The following is a 24,528-nucleotide window of genomic DNA, read 5'->3' as shown; positions in this document are numbered from 1 at the left end:
TGCTTACTTTTATTATGGATCAGAGTGTGCATTGTCTGGGACCAGTGCTCTGTCTATGTTTATTATGGATGTGTGTGTACATTGCCCTGGGAACAGTGTGCTGCCTAGTTTTATTGTGGATCAGAGTATACATTTTCTGGGACCAATGCACTGCCTACTTTTATTATGGATCAGAGTGCACATTGTCTGGGACCAGTGTGATGTATGCTTTTATTATGGATCTGATTGTGCATTGTCTGCGACCAGTGTGCTGCCTACTTTTATTATGGATCAGATTGTGCATTGTCTAGGACCAGTGCACTGCCTACTTTTATTATCGGTCAGAGTGTACATTGTATCAGAGTGTACATAGGTTCATAGGTAGGCACTAGGCTATCGGCCCGAGGGCCTACATAAGCCTAACCAACAAGGTTCCCTGGCTTATGCCACCCAAGAAAGTTATTTTCCTGTGCCACTGTCAAGCAGAGACACAGAAGTGATCCCCGGGATGTATTTCCTATTTCCCATCCACTCATCAAGATTTTTCTTGAAGAGTGCTAATGAAGAACTTTGCTTGACATAGATGGGTAGTCTGCTCCAGAGTATGGGAAGTCTCTGGGACAAGAATCTATCCCTCCAGCATGTCCTGTTTATTGTGGGGACAAGGTTTAGGTCCCTAGAGCGTGTAGCTCGGAGGGATTGGGATTTCTTTAGGTGTAGCATGTCCAACAGCTGTGGGTTTGACATAGCTTTATATGTTAGGCAGAGATCACCTCAGAGTAGGCGATATGCTACGGAGTAAAGCTGGAGTTTTTGAGACGGTCATTGTAGGGCATCTGTTTGAGGCCAGTAATCCTCTTTGTGAGGTACTTCTGTGGCCTTTCCAGCTGCTGCAGATGTATTGTGAAGTACATTCCAAAAGGGGTGTTGTACTCTATAATGGGTTTAATGAGTGTCGAGTAGAGGGGAACAATGACCTCTTTTTTCCTGGATGAGAACCCTTTTATGATGAGGTGAGCCACGTAGAAGGACTTCCTGACTACTGTGGTGATGTGACTATCAAAGGACAGACTACTGTCCACCTGGGTCCCAAGGTCTCTTATCACACATTTGGTGTTATGTAGACTGCTGTCTATGTTGTAGTTCATATGTACAGAGTTTTTACCAAAGGGGATGACAATGCACTTTTTGGCATTGAGCTTGAGGCCATGGCTTTGACACCAGGTGTTTATCTCAGCGAGGCCTTTCTATAGGATTTCCACATCATTTGGGGACTCAACTATGGCTCCTAGTTTGCAGTTGTCTGCGAACTTTGTTAGCCAGAGGCCTTCTGCATCAGCCTGTACTTCAGAGAAGTAGATACCAAACAGGAGAGGTCCCAGGACTGAACCCTGTGGTACTCCACTTGTCACTGGTTTGAGGCCAGATTTGGAGTGTGCAACTTTTACAGTGTGGATTCTGTCAGTGAGCCAGTTGGCAACCCATCTTGTGACGTAGGGATTTATACATGGAACCTGTGCACCACCTACTTTTATTATCAATCAGAATGTACATTTTATCTGATTGAACATTGTCCGGGACCAGTGCGCTGCCTACTTTTATTATTGATCAGAGTGTACATTGTCTGGGACCACTACATTATCCACTTTTATTATGGATCAATATGTACATTGTCTGGGAGCAGTGTGCCACCTACTTTTGTTATGGATCAGTGTGTCCATTGTATCAGAGTGTACATTGTCTGGGCCCAGTGCGCTGCCTACTTTTATTATCGGTCAGAGTGTATGTTGTATCAGAGTGTATATTGTATCAGAGTGTATATTGTCTGGGATCAGTGCACCACCTACTTTTATTATCAGAGTGTACATTGTATCTGATTGTGCATTGTCTGGGCCAGTGCGCTGCTTACTTTTATTATGGTTCAGAGTTGTACATTGTCTGGGACCACTACATTGCCCACTTTTATTATGGATCAATCTGTACGTTGTCTGGGAGTAGTGTGCCACCTACTTTTATTATGGATCAGTGTGTCCTTTGTATCAGAGTGTACATTGTCAGGAAATAGAGTGCTGCTTACTTTTATTATGGATCAGGGTGTACGTTGTATTAAAGTGTACATTGTCTGGGACAAGTGCACTACTGCCTTTTATTAGGGATCAGTGTGCACATTGTCTAAGACCAGTCCACTGCCTCCTTTTATTGTGGATCAGAGTATACATTTTCTGGGACCAATGCACTGCCTACTTTTATTATGGATCAGACTGTACATTGTCTGGGACCAGTGTGCTGCCTGCTTTTATTATGGATCAAAGTGTACATTGCCTGGGACCAATGTGCTGCCTACTTTTATTATGGATTAGGGTGTATATTGTCTGGACCACTATGATGTCTTCTTTTATTATGAATCAGGGTGTACATTGTCTGAGACCACTACAATGCCTACTTTTATTATGGATCCGAGTGTACATTGTCTGGGACTTGTGTGCCACCTGCTTTTATTATCAATCAGAATGTACATTGTATCAGAGTGTACACTGTCTGGGACCAGTGCGCTGCCTACTTTTATTATGGATCAGAGTGTACACTGTCTGGGACCAATGTGCTGCCTACTTTTATTATGGATCAGTGTGTGCATTTTCTGGAACCAGTGCATTCCCTACTTTTGTTATGGATTAGAGCGCACGTTGTCTGGGACCAGTGCCCTGCCTAATTTTATTATGGATCAGGGTGTACATTGTATGGGACCAGTGCACTCCCTACTTTTATTATGGATCAGAGTGTACATTGTCTGGGATCAGTGTGCCACCTACTTTTATTATCTATCAGAGTGTACATTGTCTGGTACCAATGCGCTCTCTACTTGTATTATAGATCAGAGTGTACACTGTCTGCTCCCAGTGCACTGCCTGCTTTTATTATGGATCATAGTATTCATAGTCTGGGCCCAGTGTGCCTCCTGCTTTTATTATGGATCAGATTGTACACTGTCTGGGACCTGTGGGCTACCTACTTTTATTATGGATCATAGTGTTCATTGTCTGGGCCCAGTGTGCCTCCTACTTTCATGATGGATCAGAGTGTACAATGTGCTGTTTACTTCAGAAGATTCCTCGGGGCAGTTGATGAAGCCACCCTTCTACTGTCCTCCAAGTTATACCCCCTACACACGATTATGGACTTACTGGTACTTCTCATTCTCCTGCCGTACTGGTATACTGTTGCTAGTATTATATTCTGTGCATGCAGGTTGGTGCAAGATTTGCACCTCATTGGCAAACCGTAGGATTGCCAGTGACATACCACAGTGATCACCATTCACTGTACCCCTCCACTGATGTCTCCACATTCCCATGTACATATTGCTTTTCCCTGTTCTGCTGAGTTTGCTTCACCATGTCATAAAACTATTATAATGGCTCCCACCTCTACCTGTTACAGGAGCTTCAATATGAATAACTGCATGTTGTTTATCTGACACACTGTTATTCAAAACTGAAGTATCTAAAACCTTGGGGTTGGGGGCACAAGCATAGAACAGTGACACTTTCAAGATCAGAAAAAACATTTTTTTTTTTCATTGATGTGAGGGGGCATGTACTCACACCCTGAACTTTTATATATTCAAGTCAATAGTCAAAAAGAACAAAGTTGAGGATAAAACACAAAAGTTACCTTCTCCCTCTTCTCTGAACCCAGTGAACCTCAAATAAGGATGGATTGTGTGACCTTTCCACTGCCAATATATCAAAAGTCACAACAGGAAACAACCTTCTTACTCTGATGATTCATTATACAACAATGCAATATGTGATAAGGCAGGGGGTTTCCAATTAAATTGCATTTAATTCCCCAAGGATATATTGTATGCATCAGCTTTTGCATACACCATCAAAACATCCAACACTGAATACATAGTATGCATCCTACATTTATGAATATATATTACTAACGTTTCTGTCATGAATAACACATTTATGTCTCTCTTTAAAGTAGACGTGTCCAACCTGCGGCCCGTGGGCCACATGCGGCCCTCAGAGCTCTTCCATGTGGCCCTCAACCTCTAACTCCAACATCGATGTACACATGCCCCAAAACACTTTTTTGTTGTGTTTTTCGTGTCCGTGACCTGCAACTCTAACATCGGTGTGCGCATGCGCCAAAGCATCCTTCTAGTTTTTATTTTTTTGCGCCAAAGAAGGGTCTGTGCCATTATTTCATATCAAAGAATCAGTGTGTGTTCTCGCTGAAGAGGGACTCGTGTATGGAGTTGCTGCCATTGCCTTTGAGAGGGACAGCACTTAACCTGTGTTAATAGGTAAGTACAGAGTGAGTGAGTGCATGCATGAAAGCAGAATGTTTGTGTGCGTGAAAATAGAAGAAGAGTGAGTGTGTGTGTATGTGTGCATGACAGAGAGAGACACATGCACAAAGAGGCTAATGATGATCAGTCTACCTACTGAACACAAACAAGTTAGCTCACAAATATATCCTACATAAAAAGTACACTTTCATTAAATTGCAGCTTTCCTGACAGGGAGAGTGTTGTATTGAATATGAAATCATACCTCTCAACTGTATGGATTTTCGAAGAATGTCTGGATTTTTGCAACATCTTCCAATCTGTGTCTTTTGCTTAGGAAATAAAAGTAGTCATCCAAGGTAATGCAATTCCAGGGAGTAAGAATGAGACAGCAGCCTAGGGTTAACAGGTCAGTAGTGGATTGACTAATGTGAGACTGTAGCATATAAAGTTTATTGTTTTTTTTTTGACAAACAAAAAAGCACCCAGTACTGTTTTGTCATTGGTGGGTTCTAAGCAGTGGTAGACTGGACAACAGTAAGCTATCTTTGGTGGATCATCAATACTGGCAAATCAGGTGGGCACAATGTCATTTGTTAAATGTTGGGGGTTTTAGTGTGTATGTGTGTGCTTGTGTTGGGAGTGCTGCAACAGTAGATGATTATTAAAGACAGAGGCTTACAGACTGTGGAGAATATGTTTCTTTGTTTCAAAACCTGATACTTGGGTACTAGGCATGCCAAAAGTAGATTTTTTTAAGACATAGCTTCTTGGCATTTACAGTGGATGGATATTTACATTTAATGGACAATGTTAGCAGTATGAGTGTGGACCTGTAGAGATATGGAGGATGCCAAGTCTACCACTGCCAGTGTCTTGTAAAGTGACCTGGAAATGGATATTGGGATGTTACTGAAAAGGTACAGTAAGTGGGCTTAGAAATATAGTTTAATTAAGCGAAGTGCACTTGCAATTTGCAGGCCATGGTTTAATTTATTTCAGGTAGTCCAGATACTGGTAGATTGTATACCATTAGACTTGAGGTGTCATTCTGGGGAAATAAGCAGCCCTAGTTTCAGTGAAAGCTCTGCGGTTGTTTGCAGGTAGGAAGTTGCAGGATGTGGATGCAATGTGTTTTATTATTTTAATGCATTTGTCATTTCAAAGCATGTTTTTTTTTTGTTGCAAAAGAAGGCAGGATTGAATGAGCCATATAATGCTTAAATGACAATGATGGGATAGAAACATTATACATGATGTATAATGTTTGCAGCTACAGTTGTTTCAATGGTATCTGTGATGCATAACTATTTTTGGGCCTTTGTCCCACTTTTATTTTTCGCTTTGTCCAGATTTCTTGCTCTAAGGTTGAGAGGTATGGTTCCATGCTAAATCAGAAGGTTGTATTTACCTTGGAAGACTTTTCAGCATAATAATGAGAAACAGAGCTATTTTAATATCTCTGCTTATTTCCAATATAAAATGTCATGTAACCTTGGAAATAACTTTCTTATTAAGCTACTTTAATTCTTTTGGAATTGACAGGTATGCTTCATTCGGACGTAAGCACTGACTGCTAATGTGACTTTGATTTCTTGCAGCAGTCTGTGGTTTACTTATCACAATAACTTTTTTGTGTTTCTGTGTGTGTGATCAATTCAACAGTTTTAAAGATGTTTTCCAAAATTAAATAAATACATAATAAATAAAAAATAATAATCCTTTCTGCACTTTGAGCTATTGACAAAGTCTGGGAATTTGTTTTTTTTCAAAAGTGAAGGTTAGCATTACAGCTCAGTAAACTGTCAGTTTGTGAATAACTTCTGCACAAATTAAAATGTCCGAATGTCAAATGGCTTTACATTGGAGGGAAGTTATATGTTTACTCCAGTATGCAGTATGATCTTAGAGAGTTTATGGATTTCTTATTGATTTACTTTTTGCTGAGCAGTTGTTTGTTGATATATTGATGGTCCTTTTGGTGGTGGGAAATTGCATGGATGAATCCATCTCTATTATGATTATTTTTTCAGATATTTTGACTTCCAGACAATTTTGTTCATGGAGTGTGTGTCATGTGATTATTGAGGCTGCCTATTTTACAAGTAGGGGCTCCTTTTGTGTGTGTAAGAGAGAGAGATTTAATATGTACACTGAATATATTTTTGCAAATAGAATTCTTAGTTATAGGCCCCTCTCTTCTTGGGCAAGTAGACTTGAGTAACTAATATTAGATCTTAGCCATCCAGCTAGGAAAGTTTAGTATGTGGATTTTCCATCCGGTTTGATGAAGGCTATACTACTTACTCAAGAAGTACATTTATGGCTATCCAGCCAGTTGTGTTGCTGAACTACTTTGTTTGACAATGAGAGGAGTTTTTTACAGAAGTTGAAGGTTTTTGTGTCAAGAACCTGTCCATACAAAGTGGCTTGTTTATGTTGCAGTGAAGGCTGTGGTCTTTGTAGTGAGCATTTTAAATATAACCAGTACTTCTGAGGTGGATAAAGTCTCTTAAGGCAGGATCTTTCTTAGCCTGGAAAGCAAGCCAGTGACTAAATTTATAGGGGCCAGTGAAAGACAGAGGAAAGAACAAAGCATTTTAGTCTGTTTGGATAACTAAGTGAACTCAGTCCTTTGACCTTTTTGTTAGAAATGGTTGTAGTCTTTCTTTTGGCAGGGTGTTTTGCTGAGGCACATGCCAAAAGGGGTGATGCACTCAATAATTGCTCTTGTAAAGGAAGAATACAGGGATGTTATGACCTCCTTGTCCCTGAATGAGATAACCTTACTAATGAGGTGAGCCATGTAAAAAGCTTTCCATACAATGGAGACAATGTGGTCGTCAAAAGTCAGGTTTCTATCAACCTGGGTGCCCAAGCACCTCACAACTGATTGCGTGCTTACAACATTGTTATTAATGTGATTAGTTGTGGGGACATCACTCTCCTCAAAGGGGATGATGATGCATTTAGCTTGAGGCCATGTTTCTGGCACCAGTCATTTGTTTGGGTGAGACCCTCTTGTAGCTTATTCAGAATTGTTTTAAGTCAGCAATGTGAATTCTTTACTTTATTGCAAATTTGTTGGCTTATTTTTGTGGATTATAGTATTGTAGGACTGCTAAAATTGACATTTTATGTAGTTGGGCTGCTGGAGTGGTTTTCCCAGTGAGAAATGCTAGTGCTGTAGTGAATATCTGTTTATTTGTAAAAAAAATATATATATATATATATATATATATATATATATATATGTATATATATATATATATATATATTAAGTAATATGTTAGAGTTAACTGGTAGATTAGAGAATTAGAATGAGAATTGGAATTTTAAGGCAAATATTAGGCATTTATTACATTTATTCATTGTTCGAATGCACCTACAGCACAGCCAGGAGGTCGACTTTGGTCTCCCGTGGCAGCGAAAGAGTTAACTATATGATATATTTTATATGCGGCCCCAAGACAATTTCTGTTCACTCAATGCGGCCCCGGCAAGCCAAAAGGTTGGACACCCCTAAAGTATTACTAGTTTGAAGAAGGCAGTTGATCAAATGTTTAGGAATGTCTTGTCTATGTTGTGGAATAATGATCATAGTTTAGCAGAATCTGATTATTCAATAGCTAAACAAAATGCTGTTAGGTTTATTACCTTTATAAATGTTTACAAATTAGTAACAAAAGGTGAATGGCTATTTAAATGGACAACAGAAATTTATACTGTACTTTCTAAAGTCATGATCATAAAATAGAAGTTAGCTTACATAATTGTCATATACAAGGCCTGCTTTACTCTGTGTAATTTTGAATTCTTACACATGCTGTGAAATACACCTTAGGATCACAGTGCCACAGCTACTTGCACTGACCTCACTCCAGACATGATGAAGGTATGTACCAGGTACCTTCTACTCTGCAATATTGCAGTCTAATGAAAAGTTGGAGGGGCTGTCCACTTTGTTGTATTTTAATAAAGCCAGCATTAAAATATACAGTTATGTTCCGGATGAATATCATTTAAATTCTTAAATGACCATTAAACATTTTGTGAACACTAACATTCAGAACAAAGGTAAAACTAATTTCTGTTCACCTGAAATATTTCTGAGACACTTATACTATTTATATAGTATAAATATGCCAACCGTATTAAACACGGGTTGTATGAACTGCAAGCCTGAATAGTGCTAAGAAAAGGAAGGAAAATGATAATGTATAGGGAAAAGTAACAAGAATGAGAGATGTGTTGCCTTTGCACATAAACTGAAGGAAGTGTTTTTGTTATAGTATTTTTTTAAGCTTATGAAAGCTATAATGACATTACTCAATTATCAATCTGTAGCATCAGTAATTAAATATAAAACAATCTATTCCATGAAAAGTATTTGTATTTGGTTGCTCTCTGCCCATATGTAGTGGAAACAACATATCTGAGTTTACAGATCTGTGAACAATGCACTTCTAAAAACAACTTCCAGCTCCGATATCTTAATACATTGAGACAGTATTGATAGGGCAGTACAATTTTTCTTACAGTGGCTTAATCTGTCTTCAGAATGAATATTCACTGAGCTAATGCTCCTTATGTTTCCTATATGATGAATATTTTTGTTTAATTATATTAGTACCACAAAGGTTCCAGACAAAAAAAAAGTGTGCAGTTTCTGATACCCTTTGTCAGAGTTTGCAAAGGGTGCATTAATTAGATGCACATAGATGAGCTTGCTTGCTCCTACTCGCACATACCCACACACTCACATTATACAGTGACCCCCCCCATTAATGTTCAAAAACATGCACGCTGATTGGTCAGCGTGCATGTTGTAAATCCGAGTTATAGTAATGGAAAAAGGTCCAGTCGTCCATTGCTTTTTTTAAAGCTGTCTCGCTATGTTAAACACATTTAACATAGCAAGACAGCTTGTAAAAGCAACGGAGATCTTGCTTTCTCCGTTGCTTTTTTTCAAAACTGTCTTGCTATGTTAAATGGGTTTAACATAGTGAGACAGCTTTAAAATAAGCAACGGAGATTCTCTGTTGCTTTTTTTAAAGCTGTCTCGCTATGCTAAACCCTTTTAACATAGCGAGACAGTTTGTAAAAAGCAGCGGAGATCTTGCTTTCTCCGGTGCTTTTTTCAAAACTGTCTCGCTATGTTAAATGTGATTAACATAGCGACACAGCTTTAAAATAAGAAACGGAGATTCTCCTTTGCTTTTTTTAAAGCTGTCTCGCTATGTTAAACCCATTTAACATAGCAAAACAGTTTGTAAAAAGCAACGGAGATCTTGCTTTCTCCATTGCTTTTGCACACAGCTCTGATGTACTGCGTAGGCATACGCATGCACAGTACATCAGAACTGCCATAGAATACCAGATAGCTGTGGAAGGGCAGCAAGGAGGCATTATAAAATGCCATTATTTAAGAAAAGCAATTATTTTTTTTTCTTAAATAATGTCATTGTATAATAGCAATAACCCACTTCTGGGTGTGGGTAATGCTGGATTTACCCACGCTTGGCTTTGTTTGGCCACTCGGGCTTCGCCCTCGTGACCAAACCATGCCAACCGTGGGTAAATCCAGCATTACCCACACCCAGGCATGGGTTATTGCTATATTATTTACCATATCCCTATGTTGTACAACATGATACCGTTTTTTTTTTTTTTTTTTTCCTTAAAAGACTGAGCTAGTGCAGGCTTGTTCACTACTAGTCTATTTTAACTGTGACAAGCTCCAGGAAGCATCTCTAAGTAACCTGGAGTTGAGCCTGTGTCTGTGCAACCCAAGAAACAACGAACCAAGGAAATGGCTCATGTAACGTCAAGTGGACAGGGGACTCGAAGTAGTCCAAACAAACAGAATTGTAGATTAAAACAAAACATATTGCTACAGCTGTCAAACTCTTTCGACTTTTCAATTAATAGGACTTCTTCAGAACCAGGAAGTACAGGTAAATGCATTGTTTAAAACACAATGCCTTAAAGTGCCAGCAAAAAAATCTTGCTAACCAACAGTTGCATTAATCTGCAGATTTCTAATTGTTCTTGGAACTGCAAGTTCCCCCCACTCTGGATTTCAGGCAGTTAAAGGTAGTAAGCAAATGTTGACACAAAAGGAAGTTTCTTTTTGTACAATGTACTTACTTTGTATTACAGCGTTCTGAAGAGACCCTATTAACTTAAAGGGTGAAAGCCCTTGACCATTGTTAACAATAAATTTTGATTATTTTAATCCACATTTGTTTGTTTGGACTGTCTGGATTCTCCCATTCACTTGAAAGTTGAAACTATGTGACCATTTTCTTGGTTCTAAGTGTATGTCTCCCTCTCTCTCTCCCTCTGTCATTGGCTCAACATTTGTGTCAGTGAAAGAGAAGAAACTGAAGATGTCACATTTTAAACCAGAGCAGATACTAAGAATGCAGCATTGGAGTCAAGTTGATGGGATTTTTTTTCCATAATGCAAACATTTATTAGACCCCCAGCTAGCACTTGGGGTAATAGACAGCTACCTTGCGGAGTCTAGTGCTGGGTCTGGCCCTGGGAAGAATTGCTCATTGTTCTACAATGAGGTTTCATATCACCTCGGTATAAACAAGTCAGTAAACTAGCGACAAAAGGTTATTCCATAAGACCTGTGTGTACTCTCAGTTCCTTCTGCTACAAGAAACCAAATCCATTTGGCTCCACCTTTAATTCAACAACTAGTGCAAAATGATGCAGTACAATCAGTACCTTTGTCAAAACAGGAAAAGAGGCTTTACTCAGGAATTTTCCAAGACAAGTTCGGGATGAAGACAGTATAGCTCCTTCATCTGATGTAAGATACTTAGTGGCATAACCCTGTTCTTTAAAATAACAGGCAGTTTGTCATATTTCTTGTGGTGACTGTCGTTACAATTTTGCATAATTGCCATCTGATCTTTCTGCTTTGTTCATATGCCTATCACCAGTGATCGCCCATATAAGACCTATTGGAAGTTCTTATCTGGACTACTGTTTAAGTAATTTTCTTTTAAAGCTTATATTTTGCATTTCAGCAGACTCTGCAGTGCTTCCAGACTCTGGTTATTTTAAAAAAAGATAGTCACATTTGTTTTCAACCCAGACAAAGATTTGTTTATGTAAATCTGGATATGAAGCTTTTACTTTCTCCCGTGACATGGTGCAGCTGGTGATTGACTTTTTCTTACATATTTCAGATCAGAATACATTGACTGCCCATGATGGTTTGCAACATCAGATAATAGGTTCATGGTAGGCTGTTGCTCAAGTGCATATGCCTCATGGTCTGCGTTTGTCATAGAGGGGGTTCAATACTCGCCTTCTGTGTGGTACCGAGTTTTGTTTATTGTAAGAAGAATGTTGGAGAAGTTCTATTTTATTGTCCTGTATCATGAGTATGGAAGTGAAATTGTTTCTTAGAAAGCCTAGATACACCCCCACCAGTTCCCTTGTCTTATTAGCTAGGAGTTCCAAATTAAATGTAAATGAGAGGTGAAAGAGAACATACTGGCCTGGTCCATCTGTTTAAACTCACCCTGTCAGAAGGAATTACTTCCACCTTAATTTTTTCCTCCAGTCCATCATAAATGCTCTGAACTGCACTGTTTGGAAACAAAAATGCTAATATTGCCCTGCTCATGAATTCCCAGCAAACCATATGGCATGGTTTACCTGCATCTAGAGTAATCAACTTTTTTTGTTTTGTTTCACATATTATATATATTATTTGATTCCTCCTGAGTCATTGTTGTTCTCTTAATATTGTCAAATACTTGTTTCCATTCCACAAAGCCATCTTGATCTATGTCTGTCAACTTTGGCAACATTTGTGCCATTCTTTTAGCTAATATAAAGACTTTGTAGTCCTAAATTACAATTGATGTTGGTTTATATGATGCTGGCTGTGTAGGGTCCTTGCCCTCCTTAGATAATATTACTTTCACTACCTTCTTCCACAGTGCAGAAAACCACCACCCCATAAATTACATTAAGTAATACTTTCCAAATTGTCAACAACTTCTCTTCTCATAACTTCAAATTTGCTACAGGAATTCACCCAGTCCTGAAAATTGTTCTGTTGCTTGATTATGAAACACAGTTCTCATTTCTGCTTTATCTATCCTGAATGTTAATTGCTGAGCTTCTGCCCTGCCAAGCTTTGTTTCTAATTGTGTATCTCCCAGAATACCTTACTACTCTATTTTGTATAAATGTTCATAAAATTGTTAACATAGTTCTGCTATCTCTTCAAGATTCCTAGTTAGCTTTCATGCCATAGGGGCCCTGAATGTTATCACTGTTCATTACATTTTCTGTTCCTTAAATCTTTGTGATATGATTTTTAAATTCTCTGGGATTATTGTCAGAAACAGCTGATAACCACAACTTTCCCAAACTATTGCATATTATCCAGATACTCATTTAATCTCTCATTAGCACTATGCATCTGTTCCTTTCCTTGTTACACAAGCCTCCCTGATCCATGCATCATTTTAACTTTTGCCAGTCTTATGTCATTTTTGTTGCTTTTCTCCCATCTCTCTCCCTCCTTTATTACAACTACATTTTTTAAAGTTAAGCTTCATTTTGTCCCGTGTGCTTAGGTATCCCTTCTGTCTGGGTTTCTATCCAACATTTGAATTCTCATCTTTTAATAAATATTTAGAGAAGCACCAATGCCTTTCTTTAATTTCATTGTATCTTTATCTGAATATGTATAGGTGCTTACTACCAAATGGACATGTTCCTGTGATAAGCATTTTCTATCCTACTTAGCCCAGTTATTGTATCTTGGAGAATAATATGTACATTCCTCCTCAAGTGCTGCTATTGAAATAGTGTCCTCTGTAGTGAACACTTTTATATACTTTAAAAATCTGCATTTTCTAGTTATAGCTTCTGTTCTTAGGCCCCCCGACACATCTTCATTCTTATGGACTAAACACCAATCTCCACCTATAAATAAACTATCCTGCTGAAAGCTTATTAACTCTGCCAGAATTTTTCTAAGCTTCATTCTGGAAGTTTTATGTTAATGTGGTGTGTGTGTGTGTGTGTGTGTGTGTGTGTGTGTGTGTGTGTGTGTGTGTGTGTGTGTGTGTGTGTGTGTGTGTGTGTGTGTGTGTGTGTGTGTGTGTGTGTGTGTGTGTGTGTGTGTGTGTGTGTGTGTGTGTGTAAATGTACACTTCTTCCCCTGCCCCTACCCCCTTACTGCCATACATCTCCCATTGTTGTCCTTTTTCTCCTGTTCCACCACAATGGGAGCCCCTCTTCCTATCTGTGTAGGAACACCCATTTTCTTTTGTCCCAATACTCTGCCAGATATTTTCACTGGAATCCTCTTTTTACCAAACTCTTAAAATTCATTTCTTTCCATTGTCTACTGCAGCATGGGCAATTTGCACCATAGACTTTTTAAGATAATTCAGTACTCTGCTTTTTTTTCTGTGCTTGTATGGCCATTTATATTCCATGTTAAAACTGACAGTGCAGCCATTTTGTCATTTTAATGTTACCATCACTTGTATGTAGTTGTATTTTCATAACACTGAGCTTATATCATGTATTTCCACATAGTAAAAATCACTGTCACTCTCCCCACACCAGTTTAACAAACAATAGATGCAAAAAAATATGATTACTTGCATGAGCAACTCTTGACCCACTCTGCAAAAAAAGCTACTGCTTTAAAATGATGGCTGCTACCATAGGCATTTTCTACTGTAAGAATTAAGGTGCTTGTTCTTAAGTGTATTGTGTCGTCTGTGTTTAGCACATGCTTATTTCAATAATATACACTCTGAAGTGTGAAAACCAAATATATATATATATATATATATATATATATATATATATATATATATACATATACACACGCACATACACACATATATATTCTCAGTTTAGTAAAATTCGCAGATCGGTCTTTAGGAAAAAGAAACACACACAAAATTCTATAAAGTCATGCTTGGTACTTTTAAATGTTATTGGTTTAATGCTGCTGTGGAGGTATTTTACCTTAACCCTGTTTATTTCACCTATTTGTATTCCACTGCCCATCAAAGCTAACGTCTGTTGCTTTTTTACAAGTTAATTAATGACTTTTTGAGAGCTCGACCAAGGAGGTCACTTACAGTACCCTGCCAAAGGATCTCTTAATTGACATGTTCCTCATTTTCTGTGCATCAGTTCAGTTCAAGACTGTCAACTTCCTGTTAACCATTCCTGAAATTGCAATCTGATTCACAGTTGGTGCCTACACAGTGCACAGTGAAATTTCTTTTTATCGTCATTGTGCACTTTTGTTTCATTTACTAATAAATTTATCTTGAACATATGAAAAAGAAAGTACCATCCTAACACAGTCTGCATGCCTCAGTCTATTCTCCAACCTTACAGTTTACAATTTAGTCTTGAACTCTTAATGTTTAAGTATATGTAAGCTAACCACCCCCCCCATACACATGCAACCACTCACTCATAACCCACCTCTTGCAACTAGAAGTCCCAAGGTTGATTTACATTGCACTGCTACTTCTTAGATTTTCCTTTTCTTTACTTATTTTGCTTCCTTTTTAACATTCTCCATTGACTTATTGTTACTAATACATTCAGCTAACACAGAAAACCATTATTTCAGTCAACACATTATGCATTTGTAAAACTGTTTCTATAGCTAACATTTAAAGAGAGATTTTCTTGCCTTGCTATTACTAATGAAGCCAATGCACACCCAGATAAAACACCAACCCCTACCCAGTGTTGGTAACTTTGTACTATGTGCATTACAGAAATCTGATGAATATTTCTTTAATGAACTATTTAACACAAAATATATTTGGAAAATAAAAAATGTCATTTTCCCCATTTAACTTCTTAAAGGACAGCAGTAATGTATAACGGGATTAATGCATTTCAGTTTCCCAATCAGTTTAAAATAAATATCAAATAGTGGGATTAATATTTCACAGGTTTTGCATTATTTTTAAGGTTCACTTCATTATCTGTCCTTTTCACAGTCTTCACTGTCTCACCATACCAAACGCAGTTTCAAGTTCCAGCTTTTCCAAACTAATGTAATCATTAGTCCTCTTCTGTTCCTCACCTTCTTGCATTACTGACATCTGGTTAAAATCCATACATCCCGATTCTTCTAGTAAGTTCCTGTAGTTCTCTGATCTGCTTCTACATTTTCCTTTGAAATAAGGGAAATGGTTTCACAGACACAGTCTCTTGGGTATTACTTGTTGAGAAACAGAGTCCCCTCACTTTGTTGATTGGAGCTTTGCCTCCTTTGAAGGCCGATTTGCCTCCATATGTTTTTGTCCCACTTAGAAAAACCTATTTTGAGAATGGATTGATGGATATTTCAGTTTTTGCCTCACTCCAGCCTCTCATCATCTCTTAATGACCGGAGTAAACATACTCTTCTTTTGTCTAGTGTAGAGTGAGTAATCATTTTCCACAAACACACTGGCCTCACCAGTTTTCAAAACTTCATTTTACATAATTTTTGTTAAAATCTCTTTCTGCTGGCGAGACTGCATTTTAATCAGTATAGGCCTCAGCTGGTTTCTGGAGGTCGAATTAGAGACAAAGATATGATGCACCCTGTCAATTAACAGATCATGTAGGACACTAATCTGGTTCCTTATTTGTACTTTCATAAATCTTATACAGTCCATTCTATCTAGCTTCTGTTGTACTGCAAAAAAAAACTGGTTTTATCTTCATGTTCTGTCTTATAGATCTACAATTTTTTTCAGCATATTTCATTGTAATGCATCAGTGTCTGTCACTCTGGCCCTAGATCTGTTTTTTTACTTCTTCTAATTTAACACTTCAGGTTATTTAATGCTTTTTCTATTTTTCCAATCATTTGCCCTTTCTCCTTGTATAATCCTCCAGAACTCCAGTTATGTTAAACACGTCTGAGTGCATATGGTTTGTTTTTCCCTGTAGTTTACCAGAAATTATTTCCCACATTGATATTGCAAATAAGTCTACTCCATGCTAATCAGCCACTTATTTCTTCTCTTTGACAAATTTTACTTGTCATTTTTCTGTTAATGTTTGTCTTACTTTTCCCTTTTTTTTCTTTGCTGATATCCAGACAGTGTATCTACTAGTTATTATTATTGAATTTCTTCCAACTGTATAACTTTTTCCACCTTTTTGACAACATGGTTATCACACTGAGAGCTGTAATTAATGTTCTCAGTCAGTCATCAAAATGGAAGTCCCCAAAAGCCCATAGATCTTGACTTGGGTCTAGTTCAGAGTTAGGAGATGGAAACAGAGAAACACAAAGCTTGAAGTGCATCAGGAAATCCTTCAGTCAAGAGACTCATTTGACTACCGAGTTGCTAGTTAGCAAATCAAGCTGGAAAATCAAATGAAGTAAGTGTCTCAGTTTATGAGTTGCAGTGGTTAGTCACCAAAGTGAGTTCACTAGTCTCATCATAGCTACACTCTGATATTGCTGAAATAATGAATGGGAGATAAATGACCAACCCATGACACAGTGTTTGATTCCTTCCACAAGCTTGCCTTCTGTGGGAAACATGGTGCTGTTAGAACACCAGACGTACCTGTAGGAGTTTCAGGCCTTGACATGCGCTTTGCATTTGCCCTTGAGGTGGTGATCTGGAATTTGCTTGTGGTTGTAAGGAGTACCCTCCTGCCACTTTCACTATGAAGAGCTTTTGAAAGCTACCATCATTTCAGATGGGAAGTAGGCCAAAAGCTTCCACCTCCTTTGCCCTTAAGTGGATCTGGCAGTTGCATTTATCGTCAATATTGTGCTCCTTCCTAAGACAGCAGAGGTTGTGCTGATGCAGTTCATGGCTGGTACTCTGATGGGCACAGAGAAACTTAGTATGCTGCTGTCTGGGAAAGTAAATACTGGACATTCTTGATAGCAAGGATCAAGATTCAAATAGAGAGTGGGGGAAAATATTGGGCATGGAGAATGGGCATGCTTAAGTAGCTTGCCTGTCACATATCAGCCTGCATTGGCTCATGTTTAAATTACCCCTCAAAATGAGATTTTACAGAAAAAAATGTTGAATTACGATGGTCAGATATATATATATGTATGTATGTATCTATCTATCTATATATATATATATATATATATATATATATATATATATATATATATATATATATATATATATATATATATATATGTATCTGTATATGGGTTCACTTTATAATCCCAAAATCGAATTTCAGAATTTCCAGATCATAAAGCCGAAACCTTACAATCCCGAAACCCCAGAAGCACAAATTTTAAAATTGCGAACACTACACTATAACCATACACCACATACACCTTCCCCAACACACAAACACTCAAACCTACACTACATACAAGCTGCGCCCCCCTGCACCCCCCCCCATATGGAGGGCTGTGCCCCAACCCTCCCCCACACACACACACACACACACACACACACACACACACATACCCTACTTAAATATACTAAGTCCAAAATCGCACTACACAGACACACATGAAAACACCACCACACACCTACATTCCCCTCACACACACATCACAGCCACAACACACACTGACACACACACTAAAGCCCCTAACCAACAAACTTGCACGCACACAGATACTTACCTATACTTCCACCTATCCATTCACAAACCACAACACTGGAAGCGCTACTTCAACATCTCCGAACATCAGGATTTTGAAATTCACGCTTCTGGTGTTTCATATTTAGAGCTTTCGGCTATATAATCTCTGGATTCTGAAATTAGATATTTCAGAATTTCGGGATTATATAGTGGACCCATGTATACACACACACACACACACACACATATATATATATATATATATATATATATATATATATATATATATGTATATATGGGTTCTGGGATTAATTTTCCTGCCACGTAATGCCAAGATAGTATTTCTTACTTTGTTTTTTTCAATATTCATCGCTTCAGGTGTAAACCTTTTCTTCTACTCACTGTCTGTTAAGTAACGACCAAATTAAAAAAAAAAAAAAGTAGACTTTGGCACCATTTGGACGTAGTACCTTCTGCTTTGCTACTCAGAAATACTGCACTAGTTGCAGTTCATCAACAGCAGCAGCAGTAGATGCAGTTCAGAAGGACTGAAAAACCCTGAGATTAAAGAATTCAGCAGCCATTAAACAGTACAGTACAGTACAAATAATTTTTGAACTGCTGTTTTTTTCTGTTCTGAACCTTCTGTATCCTTTTGAAATCTTTGGCTTAGTACTGTCTTTTCAATTTATTACTATTTTATGGTGGTACTATAAGAAGGAAGATAACTAAAGATGCATGAATCGTATATTTTTCCTTCCAAAGGTAATTTCAATATTACTTTATGCTGACATATTAAATAGAAATTAGCCCAAAAGTTATTGAAATATGCCATGTCAGGCACATTGCAGACCAGCATTGTACAGGCACAGTATGCTGCTTTACAGCAATTAAGTTCAACTATCATCCCAAAGTGAGGCTTCATGCCCATACCCCTGCATCTATAAATATGCTACCTCAGAAGACAAATACCATTTCCTGTTATCCCAGTTGGCATGGCCTTAAAGGTAGAATTTGTAGAGATTGTGTGAGGGTAGAGCTCTCTTGTTGGGAAATGCAGAAGTGCTTTTAAATTTGCCCAAGTCCATTTATTTTTTACAACAGACAAGATTACAGGAGAGTGTTGTGTACATGCTCAGTATCTGTAAATAAATATTGAGCTTAATTGATGCCTTTTCAGATAACCTAGGGTTTGTATGTTTTATCTCCATTTTTTTATATTCAGGTAGTTTGTTGGTATCTAATAGAGGTTTGGAATGTATTTTGAAGTTTAAAACCTGCTGTTTAAAAGCATTCTCTGATTGAGAAGTGTCTTTGTATTCCCACATGTGCATGCTAAAAAGAGATTTCATTCAAAATATTTTTAATTACATGTATAGCTTGGAGTCTGCTTCAAATATGCCAACACAATTTTATTTTTTTTTTATTATCGTAGAACTGAATCTTTATGAGAAAAAAATGTTGTAGTTTTTACTGCTGTTTTAGAAAATAAAATGTTTTCTTCTATCCCTTTGAAGTTTGCTTCTGAACAGGGGAAATCTTTCTGATGCTTTTCTCCTGTGGCCACTGATAAGTGTTGAGCATGAAAGTGGTGCACAGGGGGCGGGGGAGCATTAACAAATCTTAAGCACCTTTCTGATGTCAAAAATAAAATATTTGTGTAGTTCAGTCTGTATTTCATAGGAAGCCAGTACAGATGTCAGCATGGTCCTCTCAGATCTTGTAAAATCATTTGCCACTAAAGATCACTTCTCTTGATCACTTCCTGAATGAAGGAAACTGTTTTTGTAACGATCTCTCAGTAGCCCTTCTACTCATACTGCCTTCCACTCATACTGCAACTGCCATCAGTATTCTGGGGTGAGAGGACAGTTCCATGAAAATGTGAAACTTTTCCCTTGGTTTGGATTGGTACTGCTACCTGCAAGGCAGATATTTTGTTGTTGTTGTTGTTTGGTCAGCGTTAAAGATGTCCAGAGTTTCTCAGTCCCTTGAAACCCAATGGATCTTAGTGATATTTATGTTTTAGAATGCTTGGTTATTTCCATAGAGGAAGGATTACTTGCATTCTGCTGAGCAAGGCTCAGTAATAATTTGTTGCTGACTGTTGCTTTAACCACAGCTGCTAAGGGTTTAAAAAGGCAAAGCCTCTGTAAAGGCAGCTGTCAGGTTAAAACATATTTACCTTTACCCTTGTCTGGTTAGTTAGCCCTGTTCAGTGGCACTAACTGCTGGACTTCTTAATGCTCATTATTTATTTTCTTTGATTCCTTGGAACTTAGTGAGAAAAGGTATCGTTACCATCTTGACAGAAGCTGTTTTTTGCGGAGTTATACTGGTCATGTGCCAGTACAGTGTTCGTCTCAGGAAATGACTCTATTCAACTGTAGTAGCACGAGCACTTTAGTTTATTTGATCACCACTTTCTGTGGTCTGTCCATCTGTTGTATTATCTGCAACATTTGGATTTGTTCTGTATCACAAAAAAAGGGGTTATGTGTGACTATAGATGGCACCCATTCCCCCAAATGGGCTTAAAACAATACTACCTGTATGAAAAGCAACATAAAGGTTACTGATGCACGCTAACTTTAATTATTTTGCATTGTGAATACTGTAGTTTCCTTCTTTGGAAAAAAAAATAATTTGCATGTATTGCTATTTCTCATTATTTACATTTCTTGTACTGATTTTTTTCTGTTTGATTTTTGATGCTGAAGTATGTATCGCTGCAATTTGTTCATGTATTGGAGCTTTTCTAAATGGGCCACAAGCCCAGCTGGACAAACCCAGTTAACAAATGTAAATAAATAAATATTTCTGGCTGTGAAGCATTTCCTGTTGGAACATAAAGACTTCATGAAAGGAAAATGTTGCCTTTTTTTTTTTTTTTTCTTCCCGCTATTTTCTGCTCTGGGATGATGACAAAGTGTAAGGAGGAGCAGTGTAGAAAGATAACTGTCTAAAGACAAAAATGTACATCTTGCAGTAATTCTGATTTTTGGTTTTTATTCAACCATTGTGAAAAAGTTGGCTGCAGCATGCTACACTTGTATGATCATGTATTCAGAGACTGTTAGCTGAAAAGAAGTTTCTGATGACCTGTACATATGTATTTTAATTTTCATCTAGATCTGGAAACCAGAACAAATCTGATGCCTCTAAGAAAAAGCCAGGCAGGTATTTTGTGTCTCCAACTCTAAACTAGAAGATTGCAGAGGGAACTGTAAAGCGTTTGAGACTTCACAACTTTTGTCCAGAAATGTATAACAGAAGGAAGGGGAGGGAGAGTATGAAGAAAGAACCATAAAAGTGTCAGTACTGCTGTGTATCATAAGAAAGCTTTTTGGACCTTGGTTTATTTCATTACTATGCTACTTTTCAGTATGATGTACTTGGTATATTTAGCATCGAACCCACATTTATCCATCAAATCTGGACTGCTTTTCAAGACGGCTTCTGAGCAAACTGCACAGAAAAGTAAAACCTGCTATATTGTGAAACCTGTTGATACTAATTCGATGTCGCCATGTATTCAGGTGTCTGATACAAGAAATGTTATCAACTCAAAGAATCTGTTTTCATGAGTCTTCTGTTACATGTTAAGTATTCTAGAAAAGTAACATGGCGTGTCTTTGTAGAGGTATTGTTTATAATCTGTTTTTTTTTTTTTTTAACTTGTAGTGCCAAGCAGCTACTGAAGGCTAGAATATTCATTTATTAAAAAAAAGTGTGTGTGTATAAAATCTGCACACAACATAGTATACTATAGATGTTTCACTTTTAAAGAAGGTTACAGATGCACGCTAACTTTAATTAATGCTTTTACATTGTGAACAGTGTAGTTTTATTTAGTTTCCTGTAGATAAATTATCATTGGAATCAGTAGAAATCCAGACATCATTCCATAGAAGTAATATTCTTATCTGGTTGCTGTCTGGTGTATATGCCTGTAGTATACGAGTTAGGCTCAGCTTTAGCAGAGGTGGTGCTCTGCATATGATAGCAAGAAATTAGCTAATTGGCTAGATGATGAAAAGTGCTGCAGCTTTTTCAGTACATGTATTCACAAGACAAGACAAAACTATTCATGATCTCCTATTTTGAGTTTTCACTTGCAGATAATTTTCACTGTATATTATAGATTTTTTAGGTAAATGTCCACATTTTGTGTATTAGCACAACTTTGCACAAGCACTTCTTAGCAATTTCCACAGTTTTAACTGCTTGTTTTTACTGTAGTGAGTCTGATTGCTGTGGAATACCAGCTTGCATCTTAATGACTGGCCTTTTCTTTCCTCTTAATTTCTATACATTTTCTTAATGGTATGAAGTCTGACAGATTGGTTATATAAATAGTTTGGACAGCCACTTTTCTTGTGTGACCTTTGTATTTTATACTGCTAGTAGCAGGATAAGCCTTAATAATGAGAACTGTGGCTTTTACTGTCTGCTTTCATAAATATGTTGAACAGTGGCTTTTGTCTATCTTCTTCACTGTTTAAAAAAGAGATGCATCTTGTTAAAAAATTAGTGGCAGGCATTTGCAGAACTCTTGAAAATAATGTTGTCAAAATAATACTGCTATAATATTTTAACAAATTGTCTTTTTAATATAAGCAACTGAAATTATCTCATTTCCACTGAGAAACGAAAATGCTTAACTGGTTTTTGTGTGTGTGTATGACACATGCAACCTCCACACACATTTAGTTTTATGGCAGATCTGAATCTAGTTGGTCAGACCACTCTTAGGCAATGTAACTCTTACACAACATTCAAGGGTCTGTCTAACCTTACCAAAACCGATGGCAGTGTTCACACATTTCAGAGAGGCTTACAAAAGGAACCAAAACATCTCACTGCCCCACACCTATCATTACAACATTTCTAAAAACCAAAATCACAAGTCATGTGTTCTTTCAGCCTTTTTCTGTTTCCTCCTTAGACAACAGGATCTTAGTTTGTCCTGTAGGCTGACTTTCACTTTTGGTATCTTGAAACCCTTATTTTATAATATCAGAATCATACATATGGTAAACTCTAATTTGTAAGTAAGATTATTAGAACCTAAACTTCCTGTAAAACACTGTAAGAGAATAAAATGACTAGGTAAAAAGTCACGAACGCATCTTAAAAATGAAGCCTTGAAGTTTGTCATTGCACAGGATTTTGCACCTCCTTACTGTGATAAGATAAATGAGAGACACTGGAACCATGATTTCTGCCAGGCATCAGGGTTCCTGGGTTAAAATGCTTGTGAATACTAACATTTTCTTTGTTCTGCTTCTGTCAGAATCTGCATGTGCTACTTGGGTGTCTGTAATTTATTCTTCTAGGGGCCAGTACCCACAAATGTTATAAATGTTTTAAGTAACCATGTATGATGCTGCACAATTTTAATGTTGCTAGGGCTAATTTACACTAGTTAATCATATGACTGTATCTACAGATTTAGTTAAGTGGAATTGCAAAACAATTTAAGCAGTTAGCCCTGTGAGTTGTAGCACTGTTTGTTGGTTTTAGCACAGCTAACTTTATACTAGGTGCTCACTTATATGTACTTAGTTTTAGTTATGTGGAATTCTGAAACAGTTTTAGCAATCCAGAATTACTGATGGACCTTATTACCCTTAATTTAACCACAGCATGGCCACCTCTTGTGGCAGTTTTTAAGACTTGTATCTACTTCCAAAATGCCATACATTCATTATGTGTGTTTGCAGGCAAGCAGAAAATTGCATCACATCTATAATCATTAGCTAACCGAGATATTGTTCCATTAAAATACTCGCAAATGTTATAGCTGTTGAGTCTAAGTTCTGCATTCATCGTGCTTTTACCATCTTTACACATTCATTTAAAAAAAAAATTCAGAATATTCTGAAAAGCCTGCTCAGTTTGGGCAACAAGCACTGGTTAAATACAGAAGGCATTTGTATAGAATTCCAAGTATTATTTAGTTAGAGAGTATATTTTTCTATCATAAAGACAGCTGGATGGAGAAGCATGCTTAAACCATTATAGTGACCTTATCTAAATGGAACAGTAAGCACACTTAACCATTCAAATTATTTGTTAGGAGATTAGCCTCATGGTCAGATTTAACATAACGTGTCTCACAACAAACTGATTAACTACATTAGTAAATGAATGATTATTCAGATTGTGGTTGTACAGATAAGCATCCTTACATAATGTATGTGGTCCAGTTTGGCTGAGTCTCAATGACTATGCTAAAACTATAAACTTTTTCAAAAAAAGTACTGTACTTTATTAGTAAATTGTAGTCTGTTTTCCAATTTTGTAATTATCTGCACTGTCCACTTTGAGCCTGGTGAAAATAAATGCACTTTTTGCATCAAAACTGTGTGGTATTTGTCCATTTTTGAATAAAAAGACCCATATTATGGCTTTATTAATTTCTTGTGCAATGATGAATTGACGTGGGAGGCAGCAGCTGCCTTTATACTTATAGATGTTTGTTTGACTATGGTACCAGAGTATAACAGAAATGTCTGCTGAGGTTATAATTCTATAAGTGACCTTCAGAATAAAATTAAATGCCATAAATGAACACAGAAATGCATGTTTAAAACAAAAGAGCTTGTCTAGTAGTGCCAGTGACTGTTTATACAGTGCAC

At 37.4% G+C, this 24,528-nt stretch overlaps 1 protein-coding gene across 1 annotated transcript in view; it reads left to right on the top strand.

The window, feature by feature from the left end:
• The window catches only part of LOC122805310 (rac GTPase-activating protein 1-like), a 748,681-nt gene extending 724,436 nt beyond the window's left edge, over positions 1-24,245 (top strand). The window contains exon 16 of the mRNA XM_044075398.1: positions 21,017-24,245. Coding sequence (XP_043931333.1) covers positions 21,017-21,092 — 76 coding nt within the window. The 3' untranslated portion in view covers positions 21,093-24,245. The remainder of the gene's footprint in view (positions 1-21,016) is intronic.
• Positions 24,246-24,528: the final 283 nt, after the last annotated feature.

This window comes from Protopterus annectens, chromosome 6.part1 (assembly GCF_019279795.1).
Source record: "Protopterus annectens isolate FY-2018-M chromosome 6.part1, PAN1.0, whole genome shotgun sequence".
Classification (NCBI taxonomy): domain Eukaryota; kingdom Metazoa; phylum Chordata; order Ceratodontiformes; family Protopteridae; genus Protopterus; species Protopterus annectens.
Note: the sequence above shows the minus strand (reverse complement) of the source record. Positions and strands in the feature narration are given on the sequence as shown.